Source organism: Myxocyprinus asiaticus, chromosome 7 (assembly GCF_019703515.2).
Source record: "Myxocyprinus asiaticus isolate MX2 ecotype Aquarium Trade chromosome 7, UBuf_Myxa_2, whole genome shotgun sequence".
Classification (NCBI taxonomy): domain Eukaryota; kingdom Metazoa; phylum Chordata; class Actinopteri; order Cypriniformes; family Catostomidae; genus Myxocyprinus; species Myxocyprinus asiaticus.
Genome location: NC_059350.1, coordinates 7,165,386 through 7,192,419, shown reverse-complemented (window position 1 = coordinate 7,192,419; position 27,034 = coordinate 7,165,386). Strand labels below are relative to the sequence as shown.

Here is a 27,034-nt window from a genome sequence, read left to right as displayed (position 1 = left end):
GCCTCTAGAATTTACTCCGAATGGTGCCAAAAACAAAAAACATCCAGTGAGCGGCAGTTCTGTGGACGGAAACACCTTGTTGATGAGAGACAAGTTTTGGTGGCACGAGGGGGACCTACACAATATTGGTTTTAATGTTGTGGCTGATCGGTGTATACTCCGTCACAGCCCGCTCTCGAATGCTATTTGCTCATGCTAAAGTCAGTCTTTTAAAAGCACAACAAAGGAAGACAAATGGAATTAGCATGTCTACAAAAGTACGAAGACACTTTAAAAATAGAGTTTAAACACCATAACCATTTTCACCACATATGGCAGGTCTTATTTTCCCTATATTTTGTAAAAGAAAAAGTTTAAGAAAAGCCTAAATATTTTGCACTGTGCATCAAAGCACAACATTTCCATCTGTAATTCATGTCATTTTCACTGTACGTCTTCAGTTGTTTTAACACATTCATAAATTGGGGATTACTTTTTGTGTATACAAACTTGTCTTAAGTGCATTTCACTCCTGTCTCTCCTTGTTTAACATGATTGACTCACATACCGAACTGAATGAACGACACTCCTCCTCTCATGCAGTCCTTCAGCAGATTTTCATTCATGAGTAATTCACGAACAACTTTACTAGTATATTCAGTTTGTTCACGAACCACCTCTCATCTCATTCAGACTCAAATGACCGATTAGTTCAGTGAAGGAGCGTATTCGTTCAGCAGGTCAAACCACTGTCAGCAGCCATATCACCCTGTAGCTTAGACCGGTTACCCATTGAAGCTAAGCAGGGATGAGCCTAGTCAGTACCTGTATGGGAGACCTCCTGGGGAAAACTATATGTTGCTGCTGGAAGAGGTATTAGGGAGGCCAGCAGGGGGTGCACACCCTGCAGTCTGTGTGGGTCCTAATGCCCCAGTATAGTGACAGGGACACTGTACTGTAAAAAGCCACCATCCTTTAAATGAGACGTTAAACCAAGGTGTTGACTCTCTGCATGGTCATTAAAAATCCCAGGACACTTCTTGAAAAAGAGTAGGGGTGTAACCCTGGTGTCCTGGCCAAATTCCCCTCATGGCCTTCTAATAATCCCCATCCATGAATTGGCTGTATCACTCTACTCTCTCCTCTCCACCAACAGCTGGTGTGTGGTGAGCGTACTGGTGCACTGTGGTGGTGGTTGAGGAGAACTCCCTGTTCACTATGTAAAGCGCTTTGAGTGTAGTGTCAGAAAAGTGCTATATAAATGTAACATTCATTCATTCATTCATTCAATGACATGCTCCTTCACAGTGTGCACTCAAATGCTATTGGCTCGTGCTACAGGCATGAAAAGCAGCAGAGTCCATTGGCTTCGAAAGGGAGAGATGTCAGTGAATGAAAAATATGAGTCAGAGTATAGAGGTGAACGAGAACAATTTGTTCACTTTAAAGATTCGTTCAAAAAGGCTGATTCACTTAGGAACAAAACATCACTAATTGTGAGTTCTTTAACAGGAACTTTGCAGTGAATGCTTAATTCTCTGGCAATGGCATTAACAGAACTATGAAAATTCACTCCCTTCCAAAAATTCCTCTCCCATCCAAAAGCCCCGTTCCCCCAAATCTATGCCTCAGAACCATTCAGTTGTGTGCCTCATAACCACTGGTTTGGCTTCAGTGACCCACAATGGATTTAGGCTGAAAAACAAAATTCCATTGATTGGTTCTGCTTTTTGGCCTTTGCAGGTTGCACTTTTTTTGTTCAGAACAACCTTCTGAGGTCTCTTCAGCTTTCATTTGGTTGTAAACTAGAAAGAAAGAAAGAATGAAAGACAGCGGTTGAGTTTTATTTTGTGTCCTTTGCAAAAATGCCAAAGCAGCCTCAGTTTTCAAAACCCCAGTACAAAGCACATTCCTTTATAAATAATAGTGGGGTGAAACGGAAAAGTGCTAAATCCTCTCAAAGCCGAGATGAATCTTTCATGAATGAGACACACTTCCACTCTTAATAGCAGAGTGGAACATGGAACACGTTCACAAACACAGACACATTTGCACACACAACATTTTTCAATAAGACAATGCCTGGGCTCAGAAAACAAAAAGTGAAGCTGTTCGCATTTCTCCCACCAATGATGTGAATTATGAATAAGACAATTTGTGAGCTGATGATTCCGTTTCAAGGCCCCAGTTACTGCTGGACTCTAAAAAATTTTTGGGGAAGGGGGTTATTTTGGATCTTTAATATTTCTGTATAATTTAACGATGCCAATTCCAATTCCATTTAACGAGTTTATTAACAGTTATTTTAGTAATGAGTAAGCACTTCTCCACCCCCACTGAACTGGGTCGAGATACTGATAAAAACATCTGTTCTACTGCATGTTTACATAGATCAACAATTAAAACTAAGACAGAATGCAAGAATGTATTTTGTGTGAAAAGCCCCTCTGAGTTTTTTGCTGCAATGTTTGGTTCGCATCGACAGAACAATGCAAGAACCAATAACGAAACAAAAATGAAATTAGTTCTGAATAAGAACTGGTTCTTGATTGCCATCCTTATATTTTTGTCAATTATTTTCTTCCACTAAATTTACTCACCCTTATATTCCACGAAAGTAAGTCATTTGGTTTTAGAACAAATTGAGGGTGAGTAAATGATGACAGAATTGTCATTTTTGGGTGAACTATCCCTTCAGTGATTTTCTCTTTCACTCACTCACACATACACATCACTCTTAATGAAGTTTGACTGTTCCAAAAGACTCCTTTATCATATTACCTCTACACATGTACTATCAGACACCCATGACAGATTACTTCGGCAAAGCTTTATCCATCTCATTTGTGACACATGCAGAAACTCATCTGCTGTGAAGACACCCACGTCCGTTGGAGTCGCTCAATTCTATGAGGTGCTGTATTAACCTTTTCTATTTTCACTCCTTCTGTATAGGGCATTTACTGCTAATTTCACAGTTGCATGGGTGCAGGGGAATTTAACTTGAGTCCTTGATCCACTGTGTCTATGTGTAGAGCAATAAATAAAGACCAAACTACAGGCTTTTAAAGGAATATTACAGGTTAAATACAACTTAAAGGAATAGTTTGAATGATAATAATTTTGATAATTCTGAAAAGCAAAAGAGCAGCATTGTTTGTTCCTGTGGCCGTCAAATTCAACAGTGGCACAATAGCGCACTCAACTGACAAACATTATGAATTATAGCCTCAATGATCCACTTCAAATACAACACTGTGAGAACGAGCAAAATGATGGTATGAAAAGCGTCAATGTCCGCGGTCTGCAGACACATATTTGTTTACTGTTTACAAAGTCTATAGCTGTCACAGAGACCGGTGAGATATCGCAGGACTCTTATTTCATTAATATCTTTATGGGAGTAGGAACATTTTTTGCATACTTTTCCATGAAAAATCGCTTAAAGCACCTTTAATGCATTCATTCAGTGAAAAAAATAACAAGTTTTAAAAAATGTACAAAATTAATCATGCCCTCTGACCGTATGTAAATTCTGTAATAACTGTAGGGTTTTGTTTCTACCAACAAGCAATTCAAGCTTGAAGTACCACCTTCATGTTTTTGTGAGTCCTAGTCAGCAGGGGGCAGTCAGTGCAGCTTCAGCTGTACAGACAGCACACAGTTGTACAGGCAGCAAAAAAAAAACAGCGGTAGGGAGCTGGGTGGAGTGCATGGGCCTCGAGACATGTTTTTTGTTATTTAGCTTCACACAGCATCCTAAAAAACGGCTAGAGACACTGAAAACCAGGGAAACGCAATGCAACCACAGTGAGACGCTTCAAAGGCATCCGTCTGTTTGCAAGTGCAGACGTAACTTAACAATACCTCCTGTGAAAACAGCCTCAGAAAGATTGCTGTTGAATCATATGGAATGATATAGTAATAAACCAAACAATATACACTCACTGAGCACTTTATTAGGTATGGTACCAAAGTACCGAATGTGGTCATCTAATGTTGTAGCCTATCCACTTCAAGGTTTGATGTGTTGTGCATTCTGAGATGCTATTCTGCTCACTAAAATAGTACAGAGTGGTTATCTGAGTTACCCTAGCCTTTCTGTCAGTTCGAACCAGTCTGGCCATTCTCCGTTGACCTCTCTCATCATCAAGGCATTTCCTTCTGCAGAACTGCCGCTCACTGGATGTTTTTTGTTTTTGGCACCATTCTGAATAAACTCTAGAGACTGTTGTGCGTGAAAATCCCAGTAGATCAGCAGTTACAGTAATACTCAAATCAGCCTGTCTGACACCAACAATCATGCCACGGTCAAAATCACTGAGATCACATTTTTTTCCCCATTCTGATGGTTGATGTGAACATTAACTGAAGCTCCCGACCCGTATATGCATGGTTTTATGCATTGCACTGCTGCCACATGATTGGCTGATTACATAATCACAAGAATAAGTAGGTGTACAGGTGTTCCTTATAAACTGCTCAGTGAGTGTATTTGCTCCTTAAGTTACTTTTTGCAAATATGGATATATGTAAGTAATTCAGTTGACAGCCCTACATTTTTTGTCTTCATAATCTTTCATTAAAATGTATTAACTTGCTCCACTGAAATGACTTTTCGGCTGATGTCACCAATCCCTCTCATTTTGTTTAAACCCCTACCCTCCAACCACTTGTCTCCATTCTGGCATGGAATGCCCACTTTTCACAATCCAGTCTGTTCCCGTTAGATAAACTCTTCCCTTTAATAAATTATTTCTAGGGTGAACAATGTCAATGGCAGCATGTTTGTGGCTTTGTATTCAAACCCATGTTCTTTTATTTGTATTACACAATTGTATGGCCTTTTTAGCATCCAACTTTTAAAGTAAAAGGTAAAATGGGCTGGTTTGTTTGGTGGTTTCATGTGAGCCAATAACAGTCTTGACAGACTTGGCAGCACTTTCACTTGCAATGACTTCAGATGTACAGTATATGTGTATCATTTTACACTTAGCATTGTATGAAAGACATTTTTGCATATTAGTGTGTTTTAAATGTTAAGATGTTCTCTCTTTGAGGAAAGAAAGTCTCTTGAAAGACTTTCCTTACATAATCTTTGTTTCCTCTGTTTTTTGCATTGTATCTGTAGAAGACCCTTTCATGCTGTCATTGGTGGAGCGTTACAAGTTGACAGCAGTGTTCAGCCTAAGAGTTTCAAGGCCATTATGTAATCTGAACTCAGAGGAGAAAATAACTTTGAGCCAATCCCACACTCCACCAAAATGAACCCAAATGACCAGAAAATTAGGTATACTCATTATTTTATGCATTATTTTATTAAGAATGTACACTTTTCACTCTCTCGTTATTTTATTTGTCTACTAACAATGTCCAACAGCAACGCATTTCACACAAATAGTGCTCAGTACGATATTTCATTTGGGAAGCTTCAATAGAGACACTTTAATGATGCAATACTCTAACTTTAAGCATAAAGTTCACAGCACACACAAATATTGGTAAAAATAAAAGATTTTTAATTACACTGATCTGAAATGAAAATTAAGTGAATTTTATAAAGTCTTCATTGTTTATTTGCCATATACTGACAGTGAATAGTGATTCCCTAAATTTAAGTCACTAATCACTCTGAAATCAAATAACAAATGGCGGCTATGTTAATAAAGTCCTTATTGGGACATAAGGATGTTTTTTTGTTTGTTTTTGTTTTTTTTGTCCTTTTTCAAGCTTGACACTGCAAGTCACAATTCACTGTCATTATATGGCCAATAAATCCTGTTTAGACTTTTTAAAATACACCTTTTATTTTCAGTGGAACAATGCACATATGAGACCTTAAAATGCTGCCTCCATAGACAGCAGAAGTCTTTTAGCTTTGATAAAAATCAACCTGCGTGGGCCATAAAAGTGCCCTAGTTGAAGAAACACCCATAGACAGCTTGTGCCATTTGTGTTCAAGTGCTCTGTACTATAGCACCCAAATGCTCTTGTGAGAAGAAGCGCTAGATACTGTAATCAAGTTCTTCACACTCACTTTGACCTGGCCGTTCACCAGATGCTGACAGTTTTCCACTTCAGAGCACACGACATTCAAGCCTTCATTCTTGCATCATTGGACAGTAGATCAATATTGAGATTGTAGTCATTCAGCAGTGATCAACCTGTAAATAAGGACAGTTTGGACAAATGCCACCGTCCTGCCCTTGCACTTGTGAAACTTACTTACGTGGGACTCTTTCAAATTACATTTTCAGCCACCATAAAATTGCACAAAATTGTATTTTCAGCAACCATCTAGAATGAGTCATAAGTCATCATATTCTCATATCACAGCTCAGGTTCTTTTTCTTGGATTATTTTTATGTCTACATTATGCACAATTTAGAGACACGTTAATATAAAAAAAATAACAAAAGTTATGTAAATGAGGTGTATGTCACTGAACCTATTTGAGCTGTTTTATTACGGAAACCCTACAAAAATGTATCACGGTAACCATAAAGACCTATCTCTATAAAACACCATAACTACTACAAGTATGTACAAGTACTGTCAACTGTACATGACAGCATGCGTAATCAAATATTTGAAGGAAGGACGTCAACTGAGAAAGTGTTAAATACACATTGTTCCTCAACCTCTGTCTTACGGGGCATGCACACAAGACTAATTGTGGTCCGATTAAAGTGTATACACGCTAGACGAAGCCAAGCTACAATCTCATTATCTAGGTCTGTTAGACTGCCTTTGCAAAAATCTGACTCGATTTCACAATTTCATTCGGATTAAAGAATTTGCATGACATTTTTAAAAAGACTAATTATTGTTGTAGTTCGATTTAAATTGAACTTTTTACCTTGTGTGACCCCGCGCACATGTGTTGACGGTGTATTTTGGCTTCACTAAATACAACACATAATTTAAATTCATTTAAATCAACTGATCTTAGTTCAGGAGACTCTGTGCTGTCAGTTAAGGGTTAAACCTTCAACGCATGGAGTCATGTGACCAAACAACATGGTGCCGACCACAGCAGAGTTTATCTTTGGGAGAAATGGCAACAAGACTACATCTGGTAAGAAACCTAATTAAGTTTTACACTGAAACCTGTTTGAGTGAAAAGATTATAGTTTCTAGTTTAATGATCCGATATGCCATTTTTTAAAAATTGAGCAATTTATCGCAAAACGTCATGCTGCTAAAATATGATAATTGCCATTTTCCATCGATGTTAGAGCTCTCAACTCGGCTATGTTATGCTGCTAAACACTCTGGGCTGCTTTTCCCAAAAGCATCGTAAGCCTAAGTAGATTGCAGAAACCATTGGCACCAACGGTCTCTACGATCAACTGAAGCTTGCGATGCTTTTTGGAAACGCAGCCCTGAGTGTTCAGTAAGCATGAATGCTAACTACCTAGCCAACCATCTCTATTTAAATTTCTCTCATCAATGGCCAGCATAGTTTTTGGTGAGCATCTCACACCTCATTCAACATTGACCTAACTTTGACCTACTCCCCTCTGTCTTTACCTCAGCCACCCTGGGGCTAATCCGCACAGCTGATGTAAAGGGAGTCACCACAACACAGGCCGTCAAATCTCAGATCAAGCCCCATGACAGCATGAACCCTGGTCAACGGAGGTCTATGTGCTTCATGGCAAGGCGAAGCTAAATGTGTATCATTCTGGGATTTCTGGAACACCGCAGGAGACTTCAGTCCATGCATGTAATTCTGGACTGACCAGCTTTACGTCAGTCCGGCTTTGATCTTTTTTATTTTGGAGAGGCCCCGAGGTAAAGTTAGCAGAAACTTTCAGGGTTAATAGCCGGCTAGAATGCTTCAGGTAAAGGTTTGACGTCCTGCTGATGTCTAGACTACGTCTAACTGCCCTTTGACATCAGTGGTGATTTATGTCAACCTGAGCCTGAAAATACCCTTCAGAGTTTCTTGTCTTAACTGTAATTTTTTCTGATGCTTCCTTGCCCACCATGTAAAAGACCACATGGATGAATACATATAATTTGGTTATCCTATATCACACGTTTTTTATTTTTTATTTATAATTTTACCCGAGGCCACTTATAATGAGCCGATCAATAAATCCGTGTACGGACACTTGCCATTTTATCCTTTTAGCAGATGTTTAAACAGATCTAAATGAATTAATGCTCATCTCAAGTTGTCTATAATGAACCGATTTCATAGCACAGTAATGTTTATTCATTTGTTGAGCATGTAACCATCTCTCTGTTTACTTCTAAATAAACTATTAAAAATGTATTATTGTAATTGTTATATTGCATATTTCTGCATATTATTTTGATGTTCAATGAAGTATTTCATCATTATTAAATCCTCATTTTGCATTTTTATATTACAGTCTTTTATTGTTAGCAGTGCATAGACTTACTATTGTAGTATGACTGTTCACTTGCATTGTCCACTGCACTGAGGCTGTAGATCAGGGGTCGGCAACCTATGGCATGTGTGCCATCATTGGCACGCAGAGGGGTAATCACTGGCACGCCAGCAATTGCGAGAGAGGAGTAGACTATTTTATTTATATAAATTCCACACCTGCATTCAAATCTACATCTTGATGTAATCCTTCCTCATGATCACGCAGTGTGTTTTCATGAGCTGAATGGAAGGCTAAACAAAAAGTTCCAATGTGACAAGACTGCAATATTCCCAACAGACTCGTGCAGCACGTCCAAGCCTATCGCGCATCACAAGCCGGCAGCGCTTCACTTTCGGTTAATCGTGCTATTTAACGTACCTGTGTTGCTTCGGGTCAGGATGCGCAGATGACAGCCTTGAGCCTACATTCCGTGTTTCATTTGTTTATTTTTGCTTTCAGAACAACACTTGATGTAATAAAAACACCACTATTAAACCTTGAGATTTCTAACCCAGCATAGGCTGCAGGTACACCCTCCTTGAACCATGGTCACAATCAAAATTACATTTAACGATTAAAAGATAAAACATAAACCCACATCATGGGGTTCAAAAATCTATTTTTAAATATACATTCAAAATATACATTAAACCTGGAAATTAAGTTTTAGGATTTTGCATGTGCGATTCACCGAAATGGGCTGAATAGTTGATCGGCTTGCGATGCCAAATGACTTCTCGTCACACTTTAATAGTGTTTTGCCTCCAAGTCAGCTGATGAAAACATGCTGTGTGATCATGAGGAAGGATTATGCTACATCAAGATGTAGATTGGAATGCAGGTGCGAAAAATGTGATTTTGAAAAATGTATGACATAATATAAGAAATATTTAATATTCCACATAACTTCGTGATAAGTAATTAAATAAGCAAATTTGTGACATTAACTGTGTTCATTCATTTTGTACAAAAGGACAGGTTTTCTTTCATTAAAGAAGTTTCAAAAGATGCTTTGGCACAGCCATTGACCATGAAAATAAAAAGTAGCACTCCATGTAAAAAAGGTTGCCGACCCCTGCTGTAGATTGTAATATAAAAATAGAGTCTTCAGTTGGACACATATCAGCCATTATCATGATTTTCACCTCTTAATATGATGCAGTATGTGTGGTACAATACAAATATTGTGTATTGTGTAGTGGTTAAAACGCTTAAATAATCATATTAAAATATAATTAAGAGTGTTTATCTTCCTCAAAGTAAGTAATACATCAGTGTGGAGGCGGAGGCGTGGCCGAGTGCCGTGCTGTTGCAAGTGAAGCAGGGGAGATGAGTGGTGAATGACTGCCACCTGTGCTTAACACCTGTCTTGTGTTTTAGTGAGGAGTGATTGGGGCTTTTAAGGAGAGGACACAGCGGCAGTTGATAGAGAGAGCCCAGCTGAGAAACTGCTCATGTGTTGGCCGCTGCCGTGTTGCAACTCTTGAGTGTTGGCCAAGATGGGTCCCCAGTTCGAGCGGGCCGCTGTGGGGTCGGACTGGCCCCAGACGCAGTGGGCAGTCCGCCTGCTGTCGCTTTTGTAGGGGGAGGCTCAGCTTGCGGCCCAACAGCTGCCGGTGGCTAACCTGCTGGAGTACCCAGACCTGAAGCGGGCCATCCTACAGCAGGATGGCTGGACCCCAAGCAACATCGTCAGCGCTTTCGGGCGCTGACCTACAGGGAATTCGGCTACCCATTCGCTTCCACCCAGCAGGTGGTTGCTAGCGGAGGACCAAGACACCGGGGGAATCGTCAACTTGGTGGTGCCGGAACAGATTGTCAAATGCTGGCCAAAAGGATAGTGGAGTGGGCCCGGTGCCACCACCCGATATCGCTGCAGGATGCACTCCGCTTGGCTGAGGACAACTTAACAGCGTATCCGGGAGACGGCCAAGCTTTTTCTCTCTCTCTCTCTCTCTCTTCTCCTGCTGTCTTTTCCCCTCCCCTACCTCACCCTGTTCCCATCCCTGCTCCCCAGAGATGGGGGTATATTTCCCCAAACCCCGCTCCACTGGCCCGGGGGGTTCCGGCACCTCGGCACCCCCCCCCCCACCCCCCGTGTCTCCTTCCCTTTCCCGCCAGGTTGGAGAATCTGTAGCCGCAGGTGCAGGGGGAAAGTCTGGGCCGGTGTGCTGGTGCTGTGGGGGGCCAGGCCACTTCAAGGACCAATGTTCGCAATGGATGTGGGCGTCTTCAGAATAATAAAAGCAGTGCCTAATCACAATTCACGTAAAGTGTTCCTCCACAAGTAACTTGCAGTTTTATGCTTCAACCGCTAGAGGGCCAAAAGTTACATAGTGTTGCTTTAAGTAGGTTTACACAAATAATCTTCCCTGTTCGCATCCAGAATGCAAAAATGTCACATCACATTCAGGTTGAACCAATTGTAACACACCATTTTTGAATTTGAATGCAAATGTGGGCTACTTGCAAGTTTCAGTTGAGGGGAAGATTATCAGTGAATGACTTAAACTTTGGTCTTTTCCACACACAAAGCTATCGTTTGGCTTCAGAAGACTTGGAATATAACACACAAGTCATATTGACTACCTTAATGGTGCTTTTATTTTTATTTTAGTTTTTTGTCCTATTTTGAGCTTGGCAGATGTGTTCACTATGAACTAGGGTTGGGCAATATGGCAAAAAAAAAAAAAAAAATTATCACAATATTTTTTTTCATATTGTTTGATAAAGATATATGTAGCTAGTGGCTACCAAGCCTTATTGCCAGTTTTCATGATAGCAGGGCTGCATGCTAATACTACCTAAGCAGCTAATTTCATGACTGTGATTCAGTTGGCTAGTTGTGTGTATAACTTTGCCGAACTGCTTGCGTTTTTTAGCGACATGTTCCTGATCTGATCGTCTAGATTTAGAACATGGGCTAAATATAGAAAATTACTTAAAAGTTTATCATCGATATTGAAAATTAATTTTTTCCAATATATATCTATATCGCCCAGCCCAACTGTGAACTGTCGCTGTATGGGAAATAACTGTGTAAAGATGCTAAAAAAATAACAGCATAGGGGTTTGGAATGATATGATGGCAAGTAAATAATGACAGCATTTCAATTTCTTTAGTTAAATATTCCTTTAAAGTAGTTAAAGAGTTACTACAGAACATAACTTAGCGCTGCTGAGTTCCATCTCAGGTTGTTCCTTGACATTTCTAATCCAGAGCTATTTAGCACTCTCACTGCACACACCTTTTCTCAGTTCTCCCTAAAAACATCGATTTCCTCCCTCTAAGTGACCATAAATCTCTGATCTAGCGCCTTGGGTCATGTAGGTACATACATTTCCTTGACCTAATCTAACCTTCATCTCCTGTCCATTGCATTCTTCCTTATAAGAAGCTTTTCTGTCTGTCGAAACAGAGCTTGGAGACCTCCCTGGCTTTTAAACGTATCTCTCTATCATCTTTCTCTCATCTGTTCCATGTTAAGTCTCTCTTGACATCCAGGGAGGGCCTTCCTCCATCTACGTATCTCACCTTTTCCCCCTTTAATTCCCGTTGATTTGCCATCTCTCGACTTTTAATAAGCGTAATCACTTGCTTTTTTGCTGCGGAAAAACCTTGAAGTCAGTTAAGGGTTTGTTGTTCGACACTCAACACTGGTGGAAGTATGTCACAATCACACACTGTTCAGCTTGTCATGTATAGTGGTTACATTTGAGTTCATTTTGTTGTGGTGGCTTAAGTCTTGTTTTCTCTCTTTTTCGAATCTTTAAAATGTATGTTCATACTTTAGAATTCTTTGTTATGTTTGCCAGGGAGAAAGACAGGGGTTGTTTTCTGAAGGTTGCATGTTGAAAACATACACACATAAAAAAAAATAAAAAATAAAAAAAATAAAAAAAAACATTCTTGGTCCTCTTTGGTGTTATTTTTTGCCTGACAAAAGGTGTCAAAAGTCTTTGCCTAAAAAAAGATGTCAAACATCACCAGGAACAAAAACATCGCTTTGAAAGACAAAACTCATCTGCGAATCAAAGCAACATTCCAGGATGAGTTGGACCCAGTTTTGTTTACTGTCTTATGTCAAGCGACAAATGTATTTTCCATTGCACTTGATAATGTGAGTTCCTCAAAGATTGTATTTGAATGGAAGTAAAACAGAATACAAATATAGCTGCAAGAAGCAATTACAGGGACAAGCTAACACTGACAGATCCACCATAAGTGAAATTTATAGGATATAGCATTCTTGGTGATGATTTTTGGCAAAGCAGTTTAAAAGCCATAAGAATAACTTGTAACACCATACAGTTGCTGACCATATTTCTGACCATTTGGTGGTACTGCCTCTAAATTGCTCAGGTAGCCTTAAGGCATAGTGTTGATGCCTTGTACCAAGTTTTGTTTTAATAGCTCAAAGCCTATAGAGCCTCACTTCCTTTTTGCATCCTGATGGTCACATTCGTTGGACCATTTCTCACCAATGGTTTGGAATATCAAAACTCCAAATGATAACTTTTGTTCAGTGAAATTTGGTCAAGATTGGACCGGATTTGTATGAAAAGTTTTAATATAATTCAGTTTTAATATAATTAAAAATTGTGGACAGGCAATATGGTCGACCTTGGCAAAATTTGTATCGTTGTAGTTGGCTTGACCCAAGGAATATAATAAGACAAGTTTCATGACAATAGACCAATCTAATAAAAAGGTATAAGCAAAAATAAAAGATTTTCAGATTTCTTCACCACTAGGTTTCCGCCAAATGTGCATGCACCCTCAATTTATGGTGGAGATGAAACATAGTTTCATGTCAGTATGCTCAAGCGTTGCAGATTTACTGCCTGTTTGGCATCCACTTTGTAGCCTACGTAAGGCCATTTCTCACAAACTGTTTTAAATCTCAAAACATTTTATAACTTCTGTGCAGCTCATTTTGGTTATCATCTGGGTAAAATTGAATGCAGATCGGACGAAATTTGAAAGAGAAAAAAAAAAAACGGCCAGTATTTTCTTGAATGCTCTTTATTCTGGTGGCATTAGTGGTGCTTTTTCACAATTCACCTTATGTTCTATACTTCATGTCTGCTCAGACCTCTTTGATTATGACACTGCATTATGGGGGCCATGTTTGACACAAATCGTTACTGAAAACTTACTCACAAGTGCTGAAAAGCTATCAGAGACTTTTGCGCCACATTATCATCACTGTGCTCAAAAACGTTCTTACAATTTATCGCCTGTCCGGAGCTGGGAAATCAGTTTTAGGGTCACACAGCAACAGTTTGCAGGGTAAAGAGCTTATAGGCTCAGAGTGGGCTTGTGAATAACTGAGAGTCTGATTCGGGATGACACCTCTTAGATGGGGACAAATGGGGGGCCGGTCCCTCCTCTTGCTTCCTCTGACCCCCGACACAACTCCGTTTGTGGTGCTGCGAGGGGGTTGTCACCTGTGTTTTTCAGAGAAACCAGATTAAAAGGTTAATGGATTCAGTTCAGTCCACCTGCCAATCCTTTACTGTGAGCACATTAGGGTGAGAACACATTTGTCCGGCATATTGATGCTGGAGGAGGAAATTATTTAAGGTGTCTGCTGCCCTCTTTGGGCATATATTTGACATTACAAATTTGATACAAAGAGAAAAAAGTTACACTGCAGTATCAAGTTTAGATCACACAGTGTATAACAGTGTTATTATAGTTTTGAATTTATTTTTATTTTATTTTTTTCATTTTTATTTCTATTTTATAGCAATCTGTCATTCCAAATTAGTTTTAGTTTTTGTTAATTTTCACAGTTTGTCTGTTAGTTTTAGTTTAGTTTTCATTTTGTCAGTTTCAGTTTAGTTAGTTTTTATTTTAGTTTTAGTTATTTTAGTTTTTGTATTTATCATGACTGCCAAAGCAGTAGCATTTACTGGTATCATTTAAAAATGTCTAACATCATTACATTTCTCAGAGCAGTCTTTTTGTTATATCTATCTATTTGTATTATCATGTTTAATTTGGATTGTAAATGTTGCATATTTTATAACATAGGGTGAATATGGGTAAAGTGACAAAGGACATTTAAACTTGATTCCCATTGTATCCATATGAATTTCCTTAAATGACTATAAATCATTTCTTAACTAATCTTTGGGAAGTAAACAATTAAAGGGATAGTTCACCCAAAAATTACAATTCTCTTATAATTTACTCACCCTCAAGCCATCCCAGATGTGTCTGACTTTCTTTCTTCTGCAGAATAAAAAGTAAGATTTTTAGAAGAATACCTCTGTAGTTCCATACAAAGCAAGTCATCACAGTACAAAACCTTGAAGCTCCTAAAAGCACATAAAGGTAGCATCATTTTTTTACTGTAAATCTTGACATCAGCAGTCTCATTGGAGATCTTTCCTGTAGACTGCAATTGCAAGATTTATAGTGAAAAAGGAGTTAAATTTTGGTCTGTTCTCACCCAAAACCTATTAGATTTCTTCAGAAGATATGAATTAAACTACTTAAGGATTACTTTATATTGCCTTTATGTGCTTTTTAGAGCTTCAAAGCTTTGGACCCTGTTGACTCGTGTTGTATGGACCTACAGAGCTAAGATGTTCTTATAATATCTTTGTTTGTGTTCAGCAGAAGAAAGAAAGTCATACACATCTGAGATGGCATGAAGGTGAGTAAATAATAAGAGAATTGTCATTTTTGGGCAAAATCTCTCTTTTTTACCTTTTTGATGTTTTAATTTGATGATTTTTACTTTGGGATGTGTGGCAGAGCTCATTTCATGACCACCGGTGGGAAAAGTATTGGTAAAGAAAATATAGCTGCAAGCAACGATTAACAGGGTTCAAGCCTTTAAGGTCCTTTAAGTACATATGTAACAGATATTAAGAATTAATTAGACAGTCTGTTTGTAACTAAAACAATGATAAAGTGCCTTAATTTTCAGAAACATCAGGTTAGGTAGCAAAGAAACATGGTATTTTTTACATTTCTGACTGTATAGCGCCACCAAGGTACCCAATTTTTTCATGTGTCCTCAGATTGACCTCTAACATTAGCATTTTGTTTCTGGTGATGATATCTCATTCCATTCAAGAGTTTTAGCCATTTAAGAAAAAGTGGCCACCCCCATTTTGTATGTTTTGGCGTACTGTTGCAATGGTGCATCGAAAGTTCAAACTTTTTTTGATAATTATTGAGAATGGGATTCCAGAATACCTTTCTGCACTGATTTGGTTCTGATCGGGTGAACGGCCTAGGACTAGTTCATATAGCTGCTAAAAGTTGATTGGTCGATGGCTGCCATGTTTTTCATGATATGCGACTGTCCTCATAGAACTTGATGGCACCTTGGACAAAGACATTGCATGCAAAAGTCGATCGGACAAACAGTTCCATAGTTAGAAATATTTTTTAGATTTTTAATTATTTTAGCGCCACCAAGACAATATTATCACATGTGAAGTCGGCATTATGTTTCCGATAGTTTCAGTACCTTAGGATTGGCGACTGTATGCCGACGTGCTGACATGCAGCATTCTTATCAGACATGTTTGCAGTGGTTTCAATGTGTTTACCTTTCCACCTGGCACGATTGGTAGCGCGTTGCATCAGCTGCGTGGAAGACTATGGTTCAAAGCCAGGCAGTTACCTCATTTGAATAATCAGTGACGAGCATGATTCAGAGGTTTCACTTTTCCCTATAACATTACTTTTTACGCCACTAATAGTTAAGGTAAGGTTTGGGTTGGGTGATAGTATCTACAAATATACGCTTTTCTACTAGCTTTTGGCAACCTCTCCTGGACATAAATGGAGCTCACATGTGCCAATATGCCCAACAACACTTACCGCTTTGGCCATTGGGGGCATTGTTTCAAAATGTCGGTCAATGTATTCCGATTTTGATGAAAGAAAAGTCAATCTACTCTTTTCGATTTCACTGTGAGATCAGGCTGACCAAGAGGCAGAGATGCACATTTGTGTGTGTGTGTGTGTGTGTGTGTGTGTGTGTCCTCAGAATAACCCCATGAATATGTGTACCAAATTTGGTGATAAAATCTCATTCCGTTCAAGAGTTATAACAGTTTTAGTAAAAGTGGCCACGCCCCCTTACGTATGTTTTGCCGTACCTCTGCAATGACGAATCGAAAGTTTATCAAACTTTTTTTGATAATTATTAATATTGGGACTCCAGAGAATCTTTCTTCACTGGTTTGGTTCCGAATGGGCGAACGGCCAAGAAGAGTTTGTTTTGAATTTTTTTCTAAAATAGTGGGAAAACGAGGGGGTGGAGCCAAAATTGGCCGATTACTGTTACATAATGATTTATGATTTAAAATTGTTACAAACTACTTTGTAGATATCTTCTGGAGAATAATTTTTCCTCTGGGATTTGGACAAAATAGGGTCTTCAAAAGTTCTATGTCTCCGTATTACAGTAAGAATTTCTTCATTTTTGCTTTTGTCTAAGGTAGAAGGCATCCTTAGCTTTCTTCAAAGGTATAATGTCAAGTTATGTGTGTTTGGATCATAATGTGCCAAAAATTCTATTAATGTTCGAGTCTTTTATTTGTTTATTTTTGAGTTAGTTTAGAAAATAAGTTTTTTTTTATTTTATTAATAATTTTAGTTTTTTTTTTTTTTTTTTTAACTATAATAACACTGGTGTATACAACTTTTTATGGAAGTCCATTGACAGCGAAGATGTTCCATAACACTTCAGTTGTCTTAAGATTTACTTTCAACCACTTTGAATGAATGTCAATGAGTAGGCCTACTAAAAAGTTCTGTTTATCTTTCTCAGTCGAAGTTTACGCTTTGCAAAACACAAGATACACATTCCTGGTATAAACTGCAAACCAAAATAAGTATATCTGTTAAAAGAATTTACCATGGCAACTATATCTATTCCAAAATAACATAGTTACTATATTTATTGCTAAGTAGTGCAAATTAATATGCAATCATTATAGAGTACAAGAGGTTTTCTGAATCTTTCTGTCATTTTATTTATTTTTTGCTGACTTGATTTTATTTATATTTTATATGGTGGCGAATATCAAGTTACTAGAGTCTTACATTAGGATAGCTGCAGACCCCCTAGCAAAGTGAAGTGCCTAGCTCAATCTCAAAAGATTAAGCTTAGTTTTAGCTAGCTTAGCTTAGCCTTAAATTGATTCTGAACATCTTTGCAGTGAATTAGCAAATACTGGGAAAGTTGTCAGGCCAACTCTAACATCATGGCAATGTTTTCTGCATACGCAAAGATCACTCAAATTTTCTAGTTTTTAAATTATTCTAATGTTTTGTTACAAGGGTTCAAAACATAGTTCTAAGCCTTCAGTATTTTTTTATTTTATTTTGCTAATTACTAAACTTTTAAACAGAAAAAAAAAATAGTAATAATAGTGTAATAGTATTTTTGAAAAATATGTGTTTAAAATGATATACACTCACATGAGATCATGTGAGGCCAGCTAGAAGGCCTCGACCAGGACATAGCCTAAAGATCACACCCACCAAGAACAAATAAATCAATCTGATTGGCTGATGAATTAGACAATCTGACATTAGATGCTCATTCATTTGCACTGTTGAGGTATTCTGAAGAAATTCTGAAGGCCTGAGGGGGTGGAGCTCAGACTCACGCGCTGCTTCGGGCATGCGATTAGTAAAACAGTTGGTTTAAGTGGTTTACAAGGACTTTTTTTTAGGTTACAAACTGGTAATTACAAGGATATTATGCTATAAATGTGGTTTATGAGGACATTTCTAATGTCCCCATAATATAAATAGTTTTAAAAAACATACTAAATGATGTTTAATGCAGAAAGTTTTTTGTGAGTGTTAGGTTTAGGGTTATGGTTAGGGTTTGGGGATAGAATCTATAGTTTGTACAGTATAAAAATCATTATGTCTATGGAGAGTCCTCATAATGATAGCTACACCAACGGGTGTGTGTGTGTGGGCAGGTTTAAATGGTTTACGAGGACTTTTTTTTAGGTTACAAACTGGTAATTACAAGGGTATTATGCTATAAATGTGGTTTATGAGGACATTTCTAGTGTCCCCATAATTTAAATCGCTTAAAAAACATACTGAATGATGTTTTATTGAAAATGTAAAAATGCAGAAAGTTTTTTTGTGAGGTTTAGGGGGAGGGGTAGGGTTAGGGTTAAGGGATAGTATCTATAGTTTGTACAGTATAAAAATCATTATGACTATGGAGAATCCTCATAATGATAGCTGCACCAACATGTGTGTGTGTGTGTGTGTGTGTGTGTGTGTGTGTGTGTGTGTGTATGCCTTGCAGTGTTCCATTTGAATGCTCCACGAGCCACAGTAGGCATTTGTAGAAAAGAACCCGAGTCAGTTACCTTAAAAAATTTACAGACAATTCCAGCATGTTCGGACAAGCTGTCACCACTGCGTTAACATTAAGTAGGAAATTCGTATGTTGGTTCCCCAAAAAGTGTAATGCTGTGTCTCTGTGGCACAATCAAAACATTGCTCTGTTTGTTTGAGCATCCGACCAGCCCGACATAGCAATATTAGCTCAACCAATAGTGTGAGTTTGGGGCGGGCTATCTGTTTGTACAACCAAAACAATTTAAACAATTGTTCTTTTTTGAACAAGATTTTGTGACGCTAGTGGTGTTGAAATTGCGTTTCTCTTTGAATTGCAATGCAATACTTAGGGGAAATTTGCATCAGTTTGTTTGATCTAGACTACTACAATGTCATTTACAGAACATTTTCCATATGTGAGAATAAGATCAGAGAGATTAATAGCCTATTTTGTTAAAATTATTCATGAATCTGTTGCAGGACACCAGAGAATAATTCCCTTCAATGGAGAGAAATGCCTCTGTCCTTTTTTTTAATGGCTATGTTTCCCAAATCCCTGTTGACTGTGGGTTACTGGCTCACCCTAACAGCTTTTCATTAATTCTATCTGTATTCACTCCCTCTCGCATGCGTCTCTACACTTCGGGACGCCTTTGTGTCCATGAGAGTGCGATTTGCAAGATAGGACATCAGATCTTGCTTTAAACCAAGAGGATGGCTGACACATAAAAAACTGAAGTCCTTCGAAGTGAGATAAATCAGGGAGAGGTGTCACTGTTGACTATTTTTCTAGTTCCAACCCCTTGATTGATGATGCGTGGTTTTCTGCTCTGTGATAGTTTTTGTCACCCTTGTCATCAGCCACTTTAATTAAAGTCTAAAATTATTTACACCCCAACCATCCACCCACCCACCCTCTCACGCACCCACCCTGACCCCCCTGGCAAACTGTGGAGGGCATGAAAGCGGTTTTGAACTGTGGCACATAAATATTGCATATAAGTGGATGTTTCTTTTGTTCTGACGGTTACATCAACAACCACTGGGTTGTATTCCATCATCATAAATAAAACATTATCTTGCAAAAAAAAAAAAAAAAAAATACACCAATTTTGCACATCTAAAGAATGGCATTTGATTGTTGGACTGTCAGAGTTTGTATAGGAAAGATATACAGAGGGAATCTTTTAGAAGCTATATACACTTCAAAGCACCGGGAACAACATATAGTGTCAGAAAATTGAATAGCTGTGCTTTTAAAATGTCTTTCCTGTTTGTTGTCTGTCAAGAATTGTTTATATATTTTCACCTCATTAAATGACAGTGAGAAAAATCCTGAATATATTATCAGCAGTGAATAGAAAGTGTGGCTAAATGAACTAATATACGTTTTTAATTTTAATAAAAATTTCTACATTTCAAAATTTCATAAAATGCATTATAGCCTACAACATTTAGTTCCGGTCCTCGAATTTGATTGGCCTAGCGGGGTTCCAAGCTTCACTATTATTTGTATCAGACACATGAGTGTACCTGTATTTTATGTTTGTGAGTGAGTCATTGAATCACTGACTCAAATTATTAATTAAACAACTTCCAAAATTGCATACTGTCACAGTATGCACTGTATTTGACGAAGGACACCACTCCTAGGCTGGTAAACCAGTACATAACAGTACGTAAAAATGGATACAACTTTACACAGAAAAGTAAAGTTGAACAGGTAAACAGTTTTATCACACTAAAATCATGTTAACCTGTAATGTTTATGTCTTGACTATACTTTTGAAACAGTGAGTATTTGAACATTTACGGATTGGCCCCATTCACTTCTGTTGTAAGTGCTTCACTATAAGCCAGATTTTTGCTCTTTTTTTTTTTTTTTAAAAGATAAGGAGGGATAAGTCGAAGTAATTTTTGCAGTAGTCAACATTATGCCACAAATGCTGTTGATTAAGCTTAACTTGTATTGAACCCAGAAGATTCCTTTAAACATCGAGCCTGGCATCATAATGGTTGAAGGTTTGAACACTGGAATGGATGGTTTAGGAAATTTAGCATAGCATGGTTGGCAAAACCCAGAATGCTCCAGCTTGATTGAGTACTGCTAGTCGTTTAAGATGAAATCATCTGCCAAGTAACAAGTAATCGCAATTTTTTGAATAACATCACTGAATTTCAGGAATCAGGTTAGTCTTAGTAAAAAATATGGAAACTGTCCCCAGTGGCGTGTTTGGGAGTGCTATTACTTTTTTGAGAGTGATTTTGTGTCATACCGCCAATAACAGTCTATTGCAGGAAATACAGATTGGCCTTGTGGAAAAAATGAATTCAGTCAGTGAGAGATATGGCTGAATCATTGCAGCAATTTATATTTTGAGAAAATACTTGAAGACTAACAGTGCAGGGGTTCTTTGCAAAGATATCTTTCAAATAAATATTTTTGGAAGAATATTTCAGCTCTGTAGGTCCATACAATGCAAGTGAATGGTTACCAAAGCTTTGAAGCTGCAAAAGGCAGTATTAAAGTGATCCATACAATGTCAGTGGTTAAATCCATATCTTCAGAAGCGATATGATAAGTGTGAGTAAGAAATAAATACATTTTAAAGTCCTTTTTTACCATAAATCTCCACTTTCACGTTTACATTCTTCTTTTGTTTTTAGCGATTCACTTTCTTTGTGCATACCGCCACCCACTGAGCAGGGAGGAGAATTTATAGTAAAAATGCTCCTTAATATACTGATCTGTTTGTCACCCACGCCTGTCATATCGCTTTTGAAGATATAGATTTAACCACTGGAGTCGTATGGATTACTTTTATGCTGCATTATGGAACTTCAAAATATTGGTACCCATTCACTTGCATTGTATGGACCTACAGAGCAGAAATAGTCTTCCAGAAATATTTGTTTGTGTTCAGCAGAAAAAAGAAAGTCATACACATCCGGGATTAAATGAGGGTGAGTAATGATGAGATAATTTTCATTTTTGGGTGAACTTTCCCTTTAAGTCTCGCGAGCTATGAAGAGCCATCTTAGAGAATAACATTTTCCTCTGGGAATAGCATCATTTGATTTAAAAGCATTTTGTGTCGTCTAAACAATAAACAGCCTGAATCTGAAGAATCTTTAGTGATATTTCTTCATAAGCCAGAGAGAATTTTAAAAAAGACAAAATGTCGACTGGACTGACAGTGTGGAAATTTCTTAAAGATCTACTCTTCACTCCCTCTAAGTTAAGGCCCGGGAAAAGATTTGATTTCCCTTGAGAAAAAAGAGAGAGAAACACACACACTTACATGCAAGCCCTTCAATGAAGTTTATGTCCTTCGTGTACGATGAGGTCCACATCAAGGCACTGCTGCCCTTTACAGTGTTTTATTTTAACTGTCTCTCAATGTTGTATGGCTTGAACCTCTTTTTGGCAGATAGTATTAGATTCCCTTACATAGAAACATGACAAGACATTGTTGGAGACTGGATCTGCAACTACTAATTGTTACTTTTTGTATAGTCAGTAAATTAAGGGTCATTCGACATCATTACATTGTTGAAAAAAGTTGTTTGGATCTGATTTTTATCATTGCATTAGGAGAAGAATATGTTAATTGTTCAGGAAACAATATTTGTTGAGCTCAAGCATATGTGTTCTGGCTTTTATTAGCTAATTTGTACAGAATTAAATGAAAGATTATTTTACTCATTCCGAAATGTGTCATGTTAGGATATTGATGTTATGTGTGTGTATATATATACTTAGGGACGGAAAAGCATACAGTAGACTCCACCAGACTTGAACTTTAAGTCTCCCAAATAGCATCTCCTAAGATTTTGTTTTTCATCCTTTAAACATTGATAAACCTTGAATGCATTAGACATGACCAGTAGATGGGGCTCATGCAAAATCTATAAAAAGTCTATTCCAGCAGGGTAAGGTTACTTCAGGACATTTGTGACTGACTTCCTCAGGCTGTCTCTTAATTTTTTTTCACACCTGATTTCTTATGGTTACTAACAACTGTTTCATTATAAAATTAGTAATATATACATATTCTCAAACCAAAAGGACAATATAGGGAACTTGGATATGGTTTTATAAAGTTTATTACACAATTACAAAACAGTAAAAAACTACACTGTAAAAATATTTTTGTCCATTAACCTATAAAATGTACTCTTTTTAGATACTTTACCTTTTTTTGTACATATTTTATGCTTTTATCAATTCAAACAAGTCATTTATAGACATGTAAGTCATTGTTAAGAGTCAGATCAGGCAGAAATAGCAAATATCAAATGCACACGTTAACTTTTTTAGTTTACATTATAAAATAAGATAAACAATTTGATATAGTTTAAATAGTCATTTAAATACTGCTTAACATACTGTAAAAATCATGATACATTCAGTGCTTCAGTCTCATTGCAATTAAATCTTAAATTAAACGCTTTCGCCAAAAACATCTGGCAGTTACTGGCAGTGCTCCTGGAGCTTTATGGGTCTCCTGTGATTTCCCTTCAGCTGCATGAGTCCAAAACTCTGATCCCAGGATTCTGATTGGACTGTGCCAGGTCATGTGACATGATGACATTTCTCTCACAGGGATTCTAGAGTTTCTAAATCCCCCCTCTGTCTTTCATTCTTCTGTGCACTTTCATTTATGCCTTCAGAAACACTCAGACATCTTAACTGTGCTCCTGGTGCTATTTGTGTTTTTCCTGTTGCCATCAAAGAACATATATTCAGTATTTGTGGCAAACCTTTCCAGATGAATAACTTCACATTTGTATTGCAAATACATATTATTTTAATGCACATTTATTAGTTACTCTTAAATATGCTGTCATACTTAAGGTAATATACTTTGGTATCAAGTTGAAAAAGTGTAACAATAGCAGTGAGCATTATAATTGTATATTGTCTAGAATTAGTTGGCAGTTATTGACAGAAAAGCAAGTGACATAATAAAAATTGTGGTACCTTTGCCAGCAATTATGCAAGTTAATGCCCTGCTTGGTCTCTGGACTCAAACAGCGTTGGATTTTTTCAGTTGTGGTAGTAGTATTCGCAGGTTTTAGTGTCAATCTGCAAACAAGAAAAGCATATAAAATTAATGAGACTCTTAAAATAAGTCTTGATATTGTAATATCATATCAACGAAGTCTAAATTTATATATCTATATAACATGTGCAATTATTTAGCAGCTGTGTCAAATTCAAGATAATTAAACAGCTTATAGACTCATAAATTGCATCTTTTATGTTATAAACATGTCACAGCATATTGGTACCTGTAACTAATATAAACATATTGTAAGACCAGATAATGAAAATGTATCAAATGATATCACTTCAAGTATAAGTTATAGCAGTTGTTTAACATTCTAGGGTTAAAAATGTAGTGACACTTACATTATTTCAATATTGTTGCAGCGTGCTCTTTGAGGAAAAATTGAGAATTCCTCAACATCCTCTTTTGAGACACGCTTCTTCAAAGTATTCAAACACCAGCACCTGTCAGGTACCGTTTGAGCTAAAACTGAGAGAGGAAATAAGGGTAGAAAGATTAATCAATGCTCAAATGCAACATTCTAACAGAAGACACACACTTCTTTACAAAAATATCTAAAGCTAATGTCAAAACAGCAAAACACATGCAACATTCAATATGTGATTCTAAGAACACTTTTAGATGAAGAGATTTAGAACAATCATTGAGAGCTTACCTCCACTTAACTGGATACAAACTACTGCAAGCTGCAGCAGAATGAGAGCTTTGGGTAAAATTGCCATACTTAATAGACTGCAAGTGAATTATATAGATTAGAAATCCAGAGATGTTCTGCTCCAATGGTTTGCTGAGCTTTCAGTGAAAGTAGTGTGTGTGTGGAGCTTAGTGTGAAAAGTGTTAAGTGAAGACTCTCTGTTTTATAGCCCTCAAGAGGGATTGCCTATCATTCAGCATTTCCCAGCAGTCACACAAGGTGTGGGGGGGTGGGGGGGTTGGAGAGAGTAAAAGTAAAGACCCAAAGAAACACAGGAAAGAAATCAAATACTGACTCATAGATTTTGACTTAGAGATTAGACTAACTGCAACAAAAGTTTTGTCCTTTAATCTAGAAATTTACTGTTTCTGGTAAGATCTAAATTAATTAGTTTTTTCAAAGTCAAAGGAATTTAAACTGAATATGGTATTGTTCAGCTAAGTTACTATAAATGTATTCAAACTGTTGCTCTGCCATGAAAATAGTTGACTTGAAAGAGAAAACTCACTGTAGAAGTGGATAGGTCACACTAATGTCCACTATAGTGCACTTTGTGGTAATGTTTGGAATACCTGCATTTTGTTAAGCCCAAAGTATACTTCGGTCAGACATGTGAAGCAAATCTCGTCATCAGCAGAGTGCGAGAGCACTGAATGCGCGCAGCCCGATTTTTCTAACCATGCGTCTTTGAATGCGCAGAATGCACATGTACTAATTAGTGGGTCCACAAGGTGGCAACACTTACATTTTAAGTAGCTGCTGTCATGAAGAAGTGCTAGAAGAAGATATAATCGGTGCTAAACATAATTATAATTAATTTAATAATAATTATAATTATAATTAATAATTTATAATAATTTAAACATCAGGAGATGAAGGTAAAAACAACAACAGTGGATGTGCAAGTCAAGGACACATATATGAGGAGGTCTGGAGATACCTGCCTTTGAACGACTCGAGTCTGGAGGAATATAAAGGCATCTTTATGTGTCTAAACTCCTGAAGAGAAAGTCTGGCGTCTCATAGCAGTCGTAGCACACATGCGCCAACCGCCTTTGTATGCGTGCATAGTTATCTGGGAGTACACTTTGACAGGCTCAGGTTCGACTGTACGCAGACGCTGAGCATTCACGTCAAAATGGAAGTTTACCCAGGGCTTATGCTGTGGTTTTGACACGCACGCTCAGCATCTGCTTACGGTCAAACGCAAGCTTTTCAAGCATACACAGGCGGTTGGTACATGCGCTCTACGACTGTTATGAGGTACTTGACTATATCTCCTCTGGATATTTGACACATAAAGATGTTTTATAGTCCTTCAGACTCGAGTTATACAAATACAGAACTTCCTGACCTCCACACAGACAAGCTTTTGAAGCACACGTTCACTGTTTTTGTTTCCACATTCGTCTCCTATTTTTTTGCAGAGATTATGTCTTCTTCTAGTGCTTCTAAGTGACAGCAACAGCTCAAATGTGAGTGTTGCCACCTTGTGAACCCACTAATTAGTGCAAATAATTTCAGGCACATAAACACTCTGCGTGTTCAAAGATAAGCTGTTAGAAACATCGGGCTGCACGCGCTCAATGCTCAGCGTTCACGTCTGACCAAAGTGCACTTCGTGTTTCATGAATTGTGGTCTGACACCTTTTGGAATGCAATGATGCACAAAATCAAGCTTGTGTAGTAAAAAGCATCTGCGCTCACTTACTTGTGTAGATTATGTTTCAGGCTTACAGTGCATTTAAGCTAAGCATTTTATCAGTACATCTGTTTTCTAACTCTATGCTCTACCAGTTGAGCTACAGTAACATGACCACAGGCATACTGATTCAAGTAATGTTTAAGAGTCGGATTAGGTGGACATAGTCCCTTAAAGGTGCACTCAGTAATTTTTTGAATAGGTAATTTTGGACACTGACACCTAGGGGTATGGATGCAGCATCATTCAAACACGATATTTTTTTTAGTTTGTGATATTAATGAAAAACATCATTAATCACAGTCAGCCATGATTAATTTAATTCATGAGTGAAAGTGCCCGATATCAAGGCGGTTACTGAGATTAAGCAAGTAGTATCAGGCTGGTCATGTGATCTTAACATGGCAGCTCCCATGAGAGGACCCTCTCCAAAAAAAAAACAAAAAAAAAAAACTGCTTTTCTAATATGACTGTAGCCTTCATCTCAAGTGAGTGGTCATGATTTCATACATATGTTTCAAAATGACAATTCATTTCTTTAGGAGCAAAACTTTTTTAATGAGGAAATAATTACTGAGTGAACCTTTAAGGCAGGGGTTCCCAAACTTTTCTGTCAGCTGAACCCCCTTGACTTAAGTGATTTACTTGATTACCCCATGATATTTTAAGTACTGTTAACCTTTTGAAATACAGTATAATAACGTCTTTGCACTTCTTTTTCTTATTATTGTTATATTTTAATGAACCTTTATAAAAAAAATTTTATTATTATTTTGTGAATACACTTCATTTCATTCAATTCACCATTGGCATTTCTATCCCATTTAAAGA

General features: G+C 37.6%; 1 protein-coding gene across 1 annotated transcript; it reads right to left on the bottom strand.

Annotated features, from left to right (window-relative positions):
- Nucleotides 1–22,821: 22,821 nt before the first annotated feature.
- Nucleotides 22,822–24,647, bottom strand: cxcl18b (chemokine (C-X-C motif) ligand 18b). Its single transcript, XM_051703297.1, has 4 exons — nucleotides 24,463–24,647; nucleotides 24,149–24,275; nucleotides 23,717–23,821; nucleotides 22,822–23,454 (listed from the first exon to the last, which is right to left on the bottom strand). Exons 1-4 carry the CDS (start codon nucleotides 24,527–24,529, stop codon nucleotides 23,403–23,405), a joined length of 351 nt encoding a protein of 116 aa, XP_051559257.1. The 5' UTR covers nucleotides 24,530–24,647; the 3' UTR covers nucleotides 22,822–23,402.
- Between the last annotated feature and the right edge of the window lie 2,387 nt (nucleotides 24,648–27,034).